General features: G+C 35.1%; 3 protein-coding genes across 5 annotated transcripts; all 3 read left to right on the top strand.

The window, feature by feature from the left end:
• Positions 1–3,522: 3,522 nt before the first annotated feature.
• On the top strand, positions 3,523–3,933 carry LOC121764436 (zinc finger protein SHOOT GRAVITROPISM 5-like). The gene has a single exon (XM_042160450.1). It carries the CDS (start codon positions 3,523–3,525, stop codon positions 3,931–3,933), a length of 411 nt encoding a protein of 136 aa, XP_042016384.1.
• Positions 3,934–7,888: 3,955 nt separating this feature from the next.
• LOC121763588 lies at positions 7,889–10,189 on the top strand. 3 transcript variants are annotated; one of them, XR_006042453.1, is made up of 3 exons: positions 7,907–8,106; positions 8,581–8,803; positions 9,631–10,162. XR_006042453.1 is itself a non-coding variant. In XM_042159639.1 (2 exons), exons 1-2 carry the CDS (start codon positions 9,514–9,516, stop codon positions 10,016–10,018), a joined length of 414 nt encoding a protein of 137 aa, XP_042015573.1. In that variant the 5' UTR covers positions 8,813–9,513; the 3' UTR covers positions 10,019–10,189. The 3 variants fall into 3 exon arrangements, 1 of the variants encoding a protein (XP_042015573.1); XR_006042454.1 differs by lacking the exon at positions 8,581–8,803 and having other exon boundaries at positions 7,889–8,106; positions 9,631–10,189; XM_042159639.1 differs by lacking the exons at positions 7,907–8,106; positions 8,581–8,803 and adding an exon at positions 8,813–9,539 and having other exon boundaries at positions 9,631–10,189.
• Positions 10,190–11,398: 1,209 nt separating this feature from the next.
• Positions 11,399–14,108, top strand: LOC121763406. The gene is made up of 5 exons (XM_042159416.1): positions 11,399–11,661; positions 13,186–13,356; positions 13,456–13,530; positions 13,614–13,733; positions 13,815–14,108. The coding sequence occupies exons 1-5, from the start codon at positions 11,476–11,478 to the stop codon at positions 13,830–13,832; spliced, it is 570 nt and encodes a 189-aa protein (XP_042015350.1). The 5' UTR covers positions 11,399–11,475; the 3' UTR covers positions 13,833–14,108.
• The last annotated feature ends 125 nt before the right edge of the window (positions 14,109–14,233 follow it).

Here is a 14,233-nt window from a genome sequence, read left to right as displayed (position 1 = left end):
GCTTTCGTTTTTCTCATTCCAGTGAATAAAATTTCCTTTACAATTTCATTCCAATCTTCAACCGATTGTTCTTGCTACTCAAATCGTTCCTCAATTGTTTACAGTAATGTATTAATTTTATAAATGAAATGAAGGTTTTTCCCAATTTTGTAGTTATTTAAGTATTCAAATAGAAGAAAATGCTTAGGGCGCCCCACTACAGGTGGAAGGGCATGAGGATAAAATGCTGACGTAGCGGTGCATAGGGCGGGTTTTAGGGCGCTCCACTGTGGATGCTCTAATCCTATGAGTCAGATGATTGCATGAAATTTAGTATTTGGAGTTGTCAACCCACATGATGCACTAGCGTCATTAGATTTTTAAAATTGAGGTTCACTTTCGCTTTTCTTTGTAATCCATTGTCAAATGATAAATATTGCATTGCATCTATCATTTTGAGTATCAATTCTGTTTCCTAAATTCACCCTTAGACTGCGTGCTAACTTTCACAAGATCATTTACATAGACAAAATTTAGATTCCAACAAACAAAAATCACCATCAAGATAATATGCAGGTTAAATTTATTGACAAACTGGCGGCAGAGGCACAAGTCAAAGATTTGATGAAGTTATATCAACTTTATTTTTAAGCCTAAGTCTTCCACTTGCCGATATGTGGCCTTTTTGTGTTTAATAAAAGTTGATATCCTTTATTTCTCCTCTTCTTTTTTATTTTTAAGGGCCAGCAGTTTAGGCCCACCACACAAAATCAATTATCCATCTTATTAAAAGTAAATTTATGATATTATCCCAACCTTATTTACAAACAAATTACATAATTATAATACAAGTTGATGTCCAATCAACCCATATAAGGGAATTATGCTACGGGCATCAACGGCGGGTCTTGCCGCCGTCCAGTTCCGCTGACGCTATCCGGCAACGCAATATTGCATGGATTGGGGTGGGATGGGTTGGCGCCCAAGACAGGATAGGCGGCGAGCCAGCTTACCCCACTCTTCTCCAATCATATTTCTCTGTGTTGCCCACTCACAAAACTCTCAATCATATTTCTCTGTGTTGCCCACTCACAAAACGTGAGAGTGGACAACAATTTTGTTAGATTTTTTTTTTACAAAATTTTAGAAATGTGAAAATTTTCACTCCTATTGCTTTATCTTCATTTTATTGATTTTTTTTAAATAATGTATCCTTTTTCACAAAAACACCTCTTTTACTCACTTCATTTTCGCACCATTCATCTTCTATCAGTTTTCTCCAACTCTCTTGCAAATTTTGAACCCATATGGTGCTGATGATAGCATTTTCGAAGACGAGTAAGATCATCTTTGTAAAGTGATTCAATCAGTCATGCGAGCCATTGTTTGCCAATTGCCTACCCTGCTACATGGTTCGGTTTTGGTTCCATATGTTACAAAACCGTGAACTACCAATTAATTACGCTTTAATTCAATTCTGTTTAGAGCCGAAACCAAAAACATGATGTGTCACGTTGTGCATGCTACAATATGCACCACATTATATGAACCAATGTACCACCAAATCCAATATATAGTAGAGTACCATTTTTTCTTCATTTTTCCATGGATCGGTTGAACAATTGAATTGGTGATTAGTTGAATTTCAAACAATACACACACTCACACACCAAAACCCACACAGTTGCAATGTAAAAATCCAAGATCCATTCATTCATTGAAGATGCAAGAATTACAATCATCGCTGGTCCCCGCTCTTCTCTATGCATGGGGAAAAGGACTCAATACTGTAAAGAAAATTAGCTCTTTTTAGCAAACATTTATAAATTTCACCTTTTAAAAAATTTCAATTATTCTATTTTGACCAAATTTATTTTATTATAATTTTGAAAGATTATGTAAATCATAGTAATCTGTTATTGACGTTCAGTCCATCCTAATTGTAAATTTAATTTAAAAATTTTCAAATTTTCACAATTATCCCGCAATGGTCTAAACATAAATAATATACAAAAAATCAAATATGATAGTGAGAACAAAACCACATCGACATTATTCTAATTAAACCTCAAAATTGAATGTCGTCATTTTGTTCAAAACAACTTGATCATATTGTTCTCACATCATATTTGATTTTGTTATATTAGTTTAGATTTTGATCCGAATAATTTTATATTCTAGTTCCGAAAATTATGAGATTAAATAGATCATCAACAAAAAATTGTGATTTAAATGACCATCATTTCTATATATATATTTTTAGGTTTCGATCGTTAATTTAGTTACTCACGTCTCCATATTAATCAATACACATTTTCGTCTCTATTCATCCTTATCACCAAATCTTTACATGTTTGTTTCAACCAGTGTTTTAAAAATAGTATCGGACAGACCGATTCGACCGGTCGGACCACGAACCGGTGCGTAGTCCGGTCCGGTTTGCACTATAAAACCAGTAGCGCATCAAACCTCCATGAATCGCCGGAACCGGCCAGCCGGACCGGTCTGTCCGGGAACCGGAAACCGGTTTCCAAGATTTTTAAAATTTTTGTAAAATTGAGTTTGTTGGGGGTCGAACTCATAACCTATGAGTCAAGAGACCAACACCACTACAACTCCACCACAAGCATTTATTTGTAATCACATGAACATTAGTTATTCTTATATTAAAACAAACATTTTTTTATCTACTCAAATTAATAATTCATGTTTAAATTTATATTCTAATGAATACTTATTAATATGATAATATATTTATCATCTATTAATTTTACTCTTTACTAAATAAATAATTACTTGTATAATTGTAGGAACATTATGTAAATATAAGTAGTTATACCTAAGGTTTAATACTTATATATATTATAATAATTATTTACTATATATTTTTATCAAAATTAACTAATAATTATGTTTATTTAAATGTTTGCTATAATCTATTTTTCCATATAATTTTTTATAATTAATTTGAACTTATCTATTTATATATTTAACATATTAAGATTTTTTATCCACACTAACTTGTAATTTTTATATTTGATTATATTTATTGATAAAAAAATTAATTAGATTTTATTATTTACTAATTTTAATATTTTAATATTTATATATTTAATGTATTTTGTTATATAAATAGAGTTTATTTTATCATTCATTAAATTGAATATATTTTCTATATTATATATAAATTTATAACAGTAAAACAGTTCGACCAGTGGTTCACCCGGTTGGACCGGTTGAACCATGAACCGGTAGCTTCGCCGGTTCACTCACCGGTCCGGTTTTTAAAACATTACTTTTAACTTACCACAATATTTTCCAGAAAAAAATTAAATCCTCGTAGAACAATTACAAATTGTTAATCTTTTTGCAAATTGTCATTCAAACTTTGAAAAATGAAAACAATTTATCAGACTTCATGATTTTAAACGCTTATATATACACATACATACATACATACATCGCCCTCATTTCCCAATAAGTTAACCAACCCCACCATATATAAATATAGCTCACATTCCTTGGCTCTCTATATAGCTACTTATGGAAGGAAGCCATCAAGAGATGCAGCTCTTCTCCTGCGCCGCAGCCTCTTCTCCGCCGAGGCTAACGAAGCCGACCGATCACGATCCGCCGCTGGACCTCCAGCTATCCATAAGCCTGAGCACGCCGGAGCGCGCGGCGATGAGAAAGATGAGGGGTCCACCGAGCTGCGTGGAGGCTCTCCGGTGGCAGGCAGCGGAGCAGATTCGGCTGGCGACGACGGAGAAGGCGTACGCGGAGCGCGTGAGGGAGCTGACGCGGAGGGAGATGGAGATGGCGCAGACGGAGTTCGCACGCGCGCACGCCATGTGGGAGAGGGCGCGCGAGGAGGTGCAGCGAGCCGAGAGGATCAAGGAGAGGTTGGATTCCATCTCCGCCACGTGTCACTCCTGCGGGAGCCAACAACGTTAGACCTTATTAAAACCTGCTGACCACTGTCTTTTTTTTTTCTTTTTCTCTAAATTAGGTTTGATTTATTTGTTTCATCTTTGAATATGCTTTAGCTGGATATAAATTTTTGCAGCGCCATGTACCATGATGAAGAAAGAGAGATCAGTTTTTCATGTGCAAAAATATAAATAATTGAGTTGAGCTTGTCTTGTGTAGTAGTGTTCAAAGTTTCTTGATTGAAGTTGTAGTACTAGATTTTTTTTTGCATACTACCATGTATTTGTGGTTCATGATCACTTCATCTACCCATTTTTGAGATGGTAAATAATTAAACTGATATGCTTTGATGAGCAAGTATGTATATATGTGTGTGTGTGTGGGGTGGGGTGGGTGTTATTATAGTGCAAATTGTCGGGAAAACTATGATATTTGGTCAAATTCTAGGTCGTTAGCAAAAAACATCAATTATATATTACATGTAAGTGACCTGATTTTTTCATGAATTGTTGAAAATAAATCCAAACTTCATGATTATATAAGTATAGATTGAAACAATCTTGAAGTTGGGTTCCTACACATCTTTCTGCAGTTATGATCGACTGTGTGACATATTTAAATTGAATGATAGTATAAAAATCTTTCCATTTCTGAGTTTCGCTTCATTTTTGGGTTTCCCATATATTTCAAACTTAAAACACAATTAACACCTGTAAATTAGTAAACCAAATCATGATGAATTAATAGACATGTTAAGTAGTGAATGCTGAATTAATCTTTGAAATAGACGTACTAGCATAATTAAAGTAAAATTATAGCTAATTAAAGTAAAAAAATCTAGTTCTGGTTTCATCATTAATCTCATTCCTACATTAAGAATTTTTGGTCAAAATCAAATTATCAGTTTTCAATCTTGTCCAAGACACAGCATTATGGAGGCAGCCCTTGTCTGCCCACGATGATCATAGTAGTGCAAGTAGACAAGTTAGTCATAGAATGTGAGCCAAGTTTCAAAAGTATACATCTGAGTCATGTGGGACAATTTTTGAGATTGTAAATAATCTTATTCATCAACAGGCAAAATATAGTTCATTGTCTTAATTTTGGGTGAGTTCAACTTTTCAATTTTTTGAAAAACCCTTGAATTTCACATAAAGTTTCATTTTTGGCTTGCAACCTAAAATCCGCCAACGAAATTTAAATCAGCTCGTCAGATTCTTGCATGAAATATACGAGGCTGAATCATATTGATGCAAATGTGCTACAAGAATGACTGAAACTGATGGAGAAACACATATACACATGATTTCTTGAATTTAAAATTTGTTAATAGTATCAAAACTTACTTAAAATAATGAAACTCGCTATTTTGAAATATTGAGAACTCAAAAGGAAATAAAAAGAAAACTATGAAATTTAAAATAACTTTGGAAAATAAATCCAAAAACTATTTAGCCTTTAAGACTATGTTCTTAATAGGCTAATTAAAATTAACATTTTCAATAAAATTCAAGATTTTATTAAAGAATTTGATGAGTGATAATTAGAGAAATGGTGATGGTCAAGGTGATAACCCTGCAGAGATTGGAAAAGGCAAATGAATCAGAACAAAAAGGAGACAAATAATACATGATAGCTGTATAAATTTTGTATTCTAACTGTTAAACTTTAGTAAAAATTATCCCAAGAAACCAAATACCCACTACCAATGTCTGGGATCCAACGCAAAATATAGACACATTTGTAGATAAGATTATTTCTAGTAGCATCAACAGCAACCCATTTGACATGTTTCAAAGATATTAGGTCGAAAATGTGAAAGTAAAAAAGAGATCGACTGGATCAGGGTTTCGTTGATCCATATTTTTGTACAGGGGCGGAGCTAGGAATTTGTAGGGAGAGGGGCAAGAGAATTTTAAGAATTTGAGGAGGGGCATTTAAGAAGAAATTGAAAATATTTATTTAGTATTGAAGTCATGCTGTCACTTGATTTATGCATGACTGTGAGGATGGAGAGTTGCAATAGCAACCAAAATTTAGATGGAAAGCAACACACATCACACTCAATTTGAAAAGATGTAGGACATGGGCTCTTTGTAGGATCATCAACACAGTAATTATGACAATCCTTAGCATTTTGTCCTATCAAATTGTCAGGATATGTGTAACACACAGTGGGTTTTACATAATCCAAACAACTTATATCCATATCTTTACTCGATATAACCCTTGAGTTAATAATAGAGTATATATCATCATATATATTCATTCCATTATTGAAACTCGAGGGTAACTTAAATGCGACAAACATTTCCAACTTGGGGGATCACATGCATATACATTGCTAGCTATGCCATTAATTTTGATTTTTTAGCATAATAATTCATGGGTTATTTTGAATAAGAATTTTAAGAAAAATTCAAGGATGATTGATTACATGACATCATCACTTTGTTGAAGGTGGGCAAGTTTTCATTTTTTTTGTGGGACTCGGTCACACTAGCAAAATGGATATGATGATAACACCATGGATAGAACATGTAATGAGAGAGGTGATTTGGATATGGTTTAAAACTGGACACAAAAAAGTTCAGAAAAAAACATAAAGTTTTGATGATTGATTTGCAAGTGTTTTATAATAATTAGATTGCGCAATCAAGAGTGAAATAATTAAGATGAGCACTAGTCAAGAAAAGTAAAGATCAATTAGAATTAAATAAATTGATTTGTATTGATTTAGATACCAAACTGTTATAGGAATCAGTCGTATACTTGAATGAAATTAAAGAAAATTATTGAAGTCTAATACAAACTGTATTGATTCACAATTCTCCCACTATAAATTTTTTTATGAAAATATGTTTAATATGACATTCCATCATATGTGGATGTACCCGGTTAGTTAAACAACGTCATTTCATACCTAGAGTATATATTACATTCAAATGACCGATTTTTTTTCGTCCTGATAGGAATGCGAATAAATTCAAATACCATAATTTTCTTATTGATCTTTAAAATTGGAGAACGAACCAAAATTTGACTAAATTTTATTATTTTTTTCTAACGTTCTAACATTATTTTAGTACTTTTCCGGGTTTCAAATATATTTTCTAGCTACCATAAGTACTATAGAGAGCTGGAAATTTCCGAGTTACGATCACAAAGTAGCACTAGCAATGTTTTGAACATAAATGATTGTTAATTGTGCCCTCCACGTTTGATGGAAATTTTGGTATAATATTCTAATTTCCACATAAGTGATTATGTACTATAATATTTGATGGTTACACACAAATTGTCGTGTATCTATATCTATTCAAATAGTCCCATCATCTTTTTTGTTTCCTGCACTATTGAAATTGTTGTTTCTGCAAAAACAATCATTTTTCTTTTGACTCTATAGAACTACGACCATATCACTAGAAATGGAAAATCTCTTGGGATCTTTGCTGTTGCTCCAGGATTTGAAAATTCAAAATATACACTCCATGTGGCCTCATTTCATACACAATCATCTATCGTCCAACCATTTAACACTAACAAAAGTAAGCTAGATTAAATCAACATTTAAAGTAAATTAATAATAGTAATAGATACGTACTTAATTTCAATTAAAAAAACTCAAATGTGAAAGGAAACTATTTTTATTGAAAATCAAGATATCTCATTGTAGCTAATCAAATACTATTAACAAATTAATAGCAATGCTTGTACTAATCGAAATATTACCACTATATAAAATAAATTAATTGTATATTTTTAAAAAAATATTTAAAAGGAAGAGAGTTTATCGGCATGTAAGTTTACACTAACGCCCTGAAATTGGTCTGAGCGGAATATGCTAGAAATTATTTTAATTATTATGTGTGAAAAAATAAATACTACTATTGCTAAGGGTAGATTACAATATTTTTGAAAAATAAGTTATGGGCTATATACATTCATTACGTTGGGCCTGAATGAAATAATATGAGTTTAAAATGAGAGAGAAGCCCAAGAGAAAAAGCACATCACATTTACGCATCTCTCAGTTTCCTTCTCCTTCCTTCGTAAACAAATTGCTCTCGCCGGAGTTCTCCAACGCCAGCCGGCGACGCCTCTGTCTCTTCCCCTATTCGCCCTCCATCATGACTTCTCCATCCTACATGAAGAATATTTGAAAGCTTGAAGCTCCACATTCATTGCGAAACATCGGTAAGAATTTTTTATACTCCATATCTTATTCCTTTTGTATCCTAACATCGAATTGAATTGAATTGAACTGAAATATTAAAGTAGTTGAAAGTTGTTATTGAATTGAAATATTAAAGTGGGTGAAAGTTGTTCTTGAATTGAGCTAGCGAATGGGGCGAGAATTTATGACTTGAATTGGGGGCGGGTATACTTCATAGTAATTGGCTTTATGTAATGCTCAAACTTGTCTGGTAGAATTTGTTTTGAATTTATGACTTGAATTGGGGGTATTTCATAGTGATTTGCTACTTCTCCTAATATTATGAGCTCGAATTGGGATTGGATTATGTGATGCTCAAACTTGTCTGAAAGAGTTCATGACTGTAACATTGTGCAAGAGTTCCAACTGTCACTTCTCCAAATATTCATGGTTGTAAAATTGTGCAAGAGTTCATGACTCAGCCACTCTTTTTTTTTCTTCTCACCGGATAAAAGACACGGCAACGCTGTTCCATGACGCTGAGAGAAGAATTGGCTCGTAAAAGACACGGCAACATAAATGCCAAAACCATGTGCAAGATTGACCATCTGAAAGACCTAGCATTGTGGGCGGCCGAGGCCTCCGTTCCTTCCCTCGCCGCTTTCTTCGGGGAGCGCCTCTCTGCCACCAACGAAGCACTGGGTGTTCGCGGCGACCCTTCTTTATTTTCCTGTGAAGGTTACGCCTTTACTGGTTTATTACTATGTTATAGCGTGGATTGCAAAATTTTATCTTGTTCACGGTTGGTATTATGTCTGTTTAGTTGATTAATATGCATTTAGGGGCATCTAACTTTTAAGGATTAGAATCGCTTCTTTAATTTGAATGACTTTTGCTTATTCATATGCCATTGAAAGGGTAGAATTGGAGAAAATCATTGGTTATTCACATCTTCTGATTGAAAGGCTAGGATTAGAGAAATCAAGCATTTAGTTGAGATACTTGTGTTGCTAACTTGAGTGACTTGTTTAATGCTTCGGGAGCCTGATTGGTGTTGCAAAGATTGGGCATGAAATACTCTATGGAACTTCTTGGGATGATGGAATGGAACGAGGGTGGAATGGAAGGAAATGACAACTCTTTACATTTCCTTTGCATTTTCTTTCCATTCCATCCTTCATTCCTTCGTACTAAGCAAATGAATATAATGGAAGTAGGAATCACATTCCATTCCATTATATGCCTAATAAGTTGAGAGTGGTGAGAAGATTTGAAGACAGCAGCAAATCTAGTAAAGACAGCTCCAACTTTCTATAAATTGAGTTTCATAATTTGCTATAGTTAACTTGATTTTGCTCATTCAACTTGTGACTTTCCTGTGTTTCTACTTGATAGATCCATGTGTTTTTTGGATAATATAATACCGATAACTGGTTGACTATTCAAGAATGATATTGCGTTTTAAGTTTCAGAGGTGTTCATCTTTCTCCTCCTACTTCTCTTAGACTGTTTCTGTATACATTTGAAATCAACTGATGAGGTTTCGAATGCTTGCTGTTCAACAGATGCGAATCTATTCTGCAATCCGGTAACAATTGCAGTGTTCGGATTGAGAAGAACAAGTCGTCAAAAGGGAGGCATGGGCGAATAAAATCAAAGGCTACAGTACAGAACAATATTGTTTACAGATGTCACTTTTGTTCTCATCAAAATACGATGAGAGGAACACCGAATGGCTATGTCAAAGAGAAGTGTCTGCCAAAGCCTAAACCTGCACCGGGCTTAAAGAAGGTGCGGGAGAGCCACCCTAGCTCGGGAAATGCTACAACTACCGTCAAGTGCAGTGCTTTGTTGCCTTTAGATGGACAGGATCTTGAAGAAAACTCTCCGGCCACTCCACTGTCGAAACTCGAGCTTCGAGTAAGAGAAGGAAGAGGACGTGGACGAGTCTGAAGGAGATTGGTGAGAGTAGTGGCCAAGATGTTGGCAAGAAATTCACAAACTCATCTGTACCATTCTCTATTTAAGATTGCACTATGTGAGAGTTGTAGTCAACTGCAAAATATTGATAACGAATTAAATATTTATTAGGATAAATTAAATGAATTATAGTTAAAAGAATAATACACGAATAATAAAATAATAAACACCTAATTGCATGTATGTATATTTCATAGGGGAATACACTACTGTAATGTATCAAATGAATACAGTAAAGAAACGATATTGTTTACAATGAATTTAGAAATGCTATAATATAAATCAAGGTCCATGAATTATTTGTCTTTATGATATCAAAAATCATTTGTTATTCTCTCTCTTATTTATTTTATAACCATTTAATCAACTAATACCAATTTTTAAATCCAGAGTCCGAAAAGAAATGCATTAATAAGTAACAAGGGATAGATGAAATATGTACTCCCTCCGTTACAATTAAAGTAAAAATGAACTACATAGATAGACTTGACTTTGCATGATGAACCGGAACGATGATGAACATTCATAATCTCTAGAAAAATTATCACCGAAGGTCTATGAACTTAACACTTTGCACAACTAAAAGGAATTTTGCTTTTTTCGAAACTTTTTCAGACCATGGTAACATTTTAAAAACTTTTTATTAGAGCATTCACAATAGCGCGTAGCGCACCGCTTAGCCTAGCGCCGGCGCTAGGCGATTTATTGCAACCGCCTAGCGGTTTCCGGATTTAAAAACCGCCTAGCGCTCGGCGGTTCCGTGGCGCTAGGCGGTGCGCTGGGCGATCCGCTCGGTGCTATTGCAGCGTCCGGATCGCCTAGCGCGAATTTTTTTTTTCCGAAACACTATATATACGCGTCTTGCACGTCATTTTCATTTGCACCACTTGTTTTAACGAGTACTCTCTCTATCTAAATTATTGTACTTTTTTGTTAATTATTGTAATTTTTTGTTAATTATTGTAATTTTTTTAAATTATTGTACTTTTTTTAAATTATTGTACTTTTTAAAATTTTAATAGTATAATTAATGTTTCCCGTATATGTCTCGTAAATTAAATTCCGTATATTGTGTGATTGTTAATTATTTCATTTTTATATAATTGTTATTAGTGATGTGGCTGAGCTATTTATGATGTGGCTGGGTTATTGCTGGGCTATTTATGATGTGGCATGAGGATTTTTAGTGTTGATGATGTGGCAGAAGGAGTTTGTGGCTAGGCTATGGCTGAGCTATTGCTGGGTTATTTCTAGTGTGAATGCTCCTACTATCTTCTCACTTTAATATTTTTCGTATTTTATTGCAAATTTTTTTCCCTCTTTAGGTTATAAAAAATTATGGAAACGATGGCATAAGTGGAAAATAAAAAAGCGTGGAACAGAAAGGAGAGGGAGGGGGGAAGGGAAGACAGTGGGCGAAGAGAAGGAGAATGGGAGATGGAAATAATCACAGTATGTGGGGTCATCTACCGCTGCTGGTGAGAGCTAGCTCCAAGGAATCGGTGGAATACATACTCCAAGCTCTCTGGCGTACCCGACTCACCGGTCTCGACGCCACCGACCGCCGAATCTTCCGCGATATTCTTCAACTCTCCAACGACTCCGACCTCGACCCCGTCAGTAATCCCCTATTCTACATTTTTCGCCTTGCCAATTTCCTCATTAATTTCCACTATATGCCTTGAATGCTCAATCCCAAATGTGTATATGCCTACAAAGTGATGCTCTTCGTTTTTTATTAGAAGAATTTGATGCTAGGGCAGTAGAAGAGCTGGATTATAGTTGTTGCTGCCGAATTGAAATAAATAATAGGGGATTAGTTTCGGGCGAGGGAAGGGGAGGGGTAATATCGTCATTGCAACACCGTTGTTGAGATTGAATAGCGGTCAAATTCAAAGGGAAAATACCAGTCCTAGCCTGATTCGGTAATTTTAATTCTACTGATGCCAGGCGCTGGTGCACGTTGTAGAGGAGGAATGAGAAATATTATAAATATTTGATACTATGCTTTATTATGAGAAACACATGTGTTTTCTAGAATGGTTATGCAAATAGTGTTGTTGGTATGCAAGAAAAAACTCGCTGCTACGACTCATATACTACCTCTCTTTAACATGAAGATGCTACGCGATCACTTTGTCATCGAAACCACTCGGATTTTGGTGGGACTCATGTCTTTATTTTAAGTTCTTTATAACTTAGCTTAGTGGAGTATCTTTAGACTCTGTGTATACTGCTTGATTGAGCCATTTGAGAGTGTCATCAACTGATGAGCTATTCGACAACGTAGCATTTGAATGGCATTGGACATCACGATCAGAACTGTTTCAAATAGTATAATTTTAGTGGGTAGCTTAGCAGACTATGCCTCCTTTTGGATTATTCCAGATTGATTACTTCAGTTGTGTGGTGGCTTTGAAAAGGTGGCGCCTTTTTTTGGTGTAAGGGTTTCTCTGTGGAAAAGGGCAAATGTTATTCCTAGTAATCATATGATGGCTAGTTGAACAAATTTTGTGCCCTTGGAAATTATTATCTAAAATTTTGCTTTAATTCTTTCTTCCCACATCACTTAAATCCATCCTCTTAATACCCAGAAATTCTAGTGTTTCGTGGGTGAGAATTCTGAATTCCAACTATTGTTTGTCTCGAATTGGTGTGTGTTCTGTAGGAGTGTCTGGAGACTCGGGAGGTATACTTTCTTAACTGCACTTCTGTGAGGTCTCTCTGCTTCTGGTGCTCACTGAGATGGATCTTGTATGGTATCCTCCAGTTTTAGCTTGGACCTTTTAATGTTTGATTCATGGAAGTTCTTGGGAGGCAGGTTTCTAAATGGCATTTTTCCCACTTCATGCTAGTGTGTGTGGCTTCAAGGAAAGTGAAAAGTATTTAAGGATAAAGATGTTGCTAGGTTAGAGTTCAGTTTGGATGGCTGCAAAGGCATAAAGGGTTCAGGTATATATGATATGTGTGAAATGTGGATATATTTCAGGCATCGAGCGTGGGGTGTCTTTGTTGTGTATAGTTATGATTGGATATCTTGCCCACTCATTGTAGACATTTTGATGGTGAATTAGTAAATTGTATTTCTCTTATCCAAAAACTAAAATAAAAATAAGTTGATGGGTAGTGTGTTATTGCAGCTTTTAGTGTGTCTACGAGTATTGATCCGGAGGTGTGTTTATGACAATGTTAATAAAGACGAGATTCATAAATTGTTCCCTGCTGAAGTTCTGCCCGAACTGCAAAGACTATTGACACTTCTACTGCAAAAATTCCAAAGGGAGTGGCGACAGGATATTTCAAAAGACCAGGTGAGAATTCTTGCATTCATAGTAAAACTAGTGAGAGTGAAGTGCAAATTACATAAGCGAAATGCTCATATCTTACCAACATTCCTTTCATTCGGTTAGGTCATCTTACCCTGGCTAAAGTCAATGACCTGGAACATGGCAAATCAAAGTGGGGAACAAACAGAGCTGGCTGCAGTTATGAACTGATTTTGCTTGCATATGATATGAACTGCTGATTCTTGCAACATCATTCTGAAGTCCTCCTATGCTTTTTCCAGCTTCACAGTGATGCTCAACCAGGTATGGGTGAACGAGATGTTAAGTTCCTATTGGCGAAAGACACTATGGAAATGATGTTGAAGTCCATGTACAGTACACGAGACGAGCTATCTGAACCTGTAAGTGCAATTGCATTTTTTTTCGTGTTTATACTCATGTCCAATGTACTATCATCCCTCAAACCTGTCTTCTCATGTCAGGACGAAACACCAGAATGACACTTAGTCCAGGATTAACGTGGTTCAGCTCAGTCATTAGAAAGGTATATTGTAGTTCTTCTGTCTGTTTGAGATTATCCTGATTCCGGCATATCTAGTATTGCCAATCCAGGCTCTTCCCTTCATATTGGTTTCTTCTGCATACCCTTTTGTTACTATAAGTTTGTATTATTAGGTCGTTGACTACATCGTTGAGTTACGTTGACACAATGAAAAAAATCCGAACATCGGTCTTCAAAAAGCTGTTAATTGTTCATCTACTTGTTTGTGGTATTACTTGATCATTGAGACTATGTGATCTATTCATCTTTATCCTATCATTTCAAACATTATTTGTTAATGATGTGATTACACAACTCACCTAACTATATGATGCCTTCATCTATTTGTTGATCTTATTA

This window comes from Salvia splendens, chromosome 14 (genome assembly GCF_004379255.2).
Source record: "Salvia splendens isolate huo1 chromosome 14, SspV2, whole genome shotgun sequence".
Lineage (NCBI taxonomy): Eukaryota > Viridiplantae > Streptophyta > Magnoliopsida > Lamiales > Lamiaceae > Salvia > Salvia splendens.
This window is presented reverse-complemented; position numbering and strand designations above follow the sequence as displayed.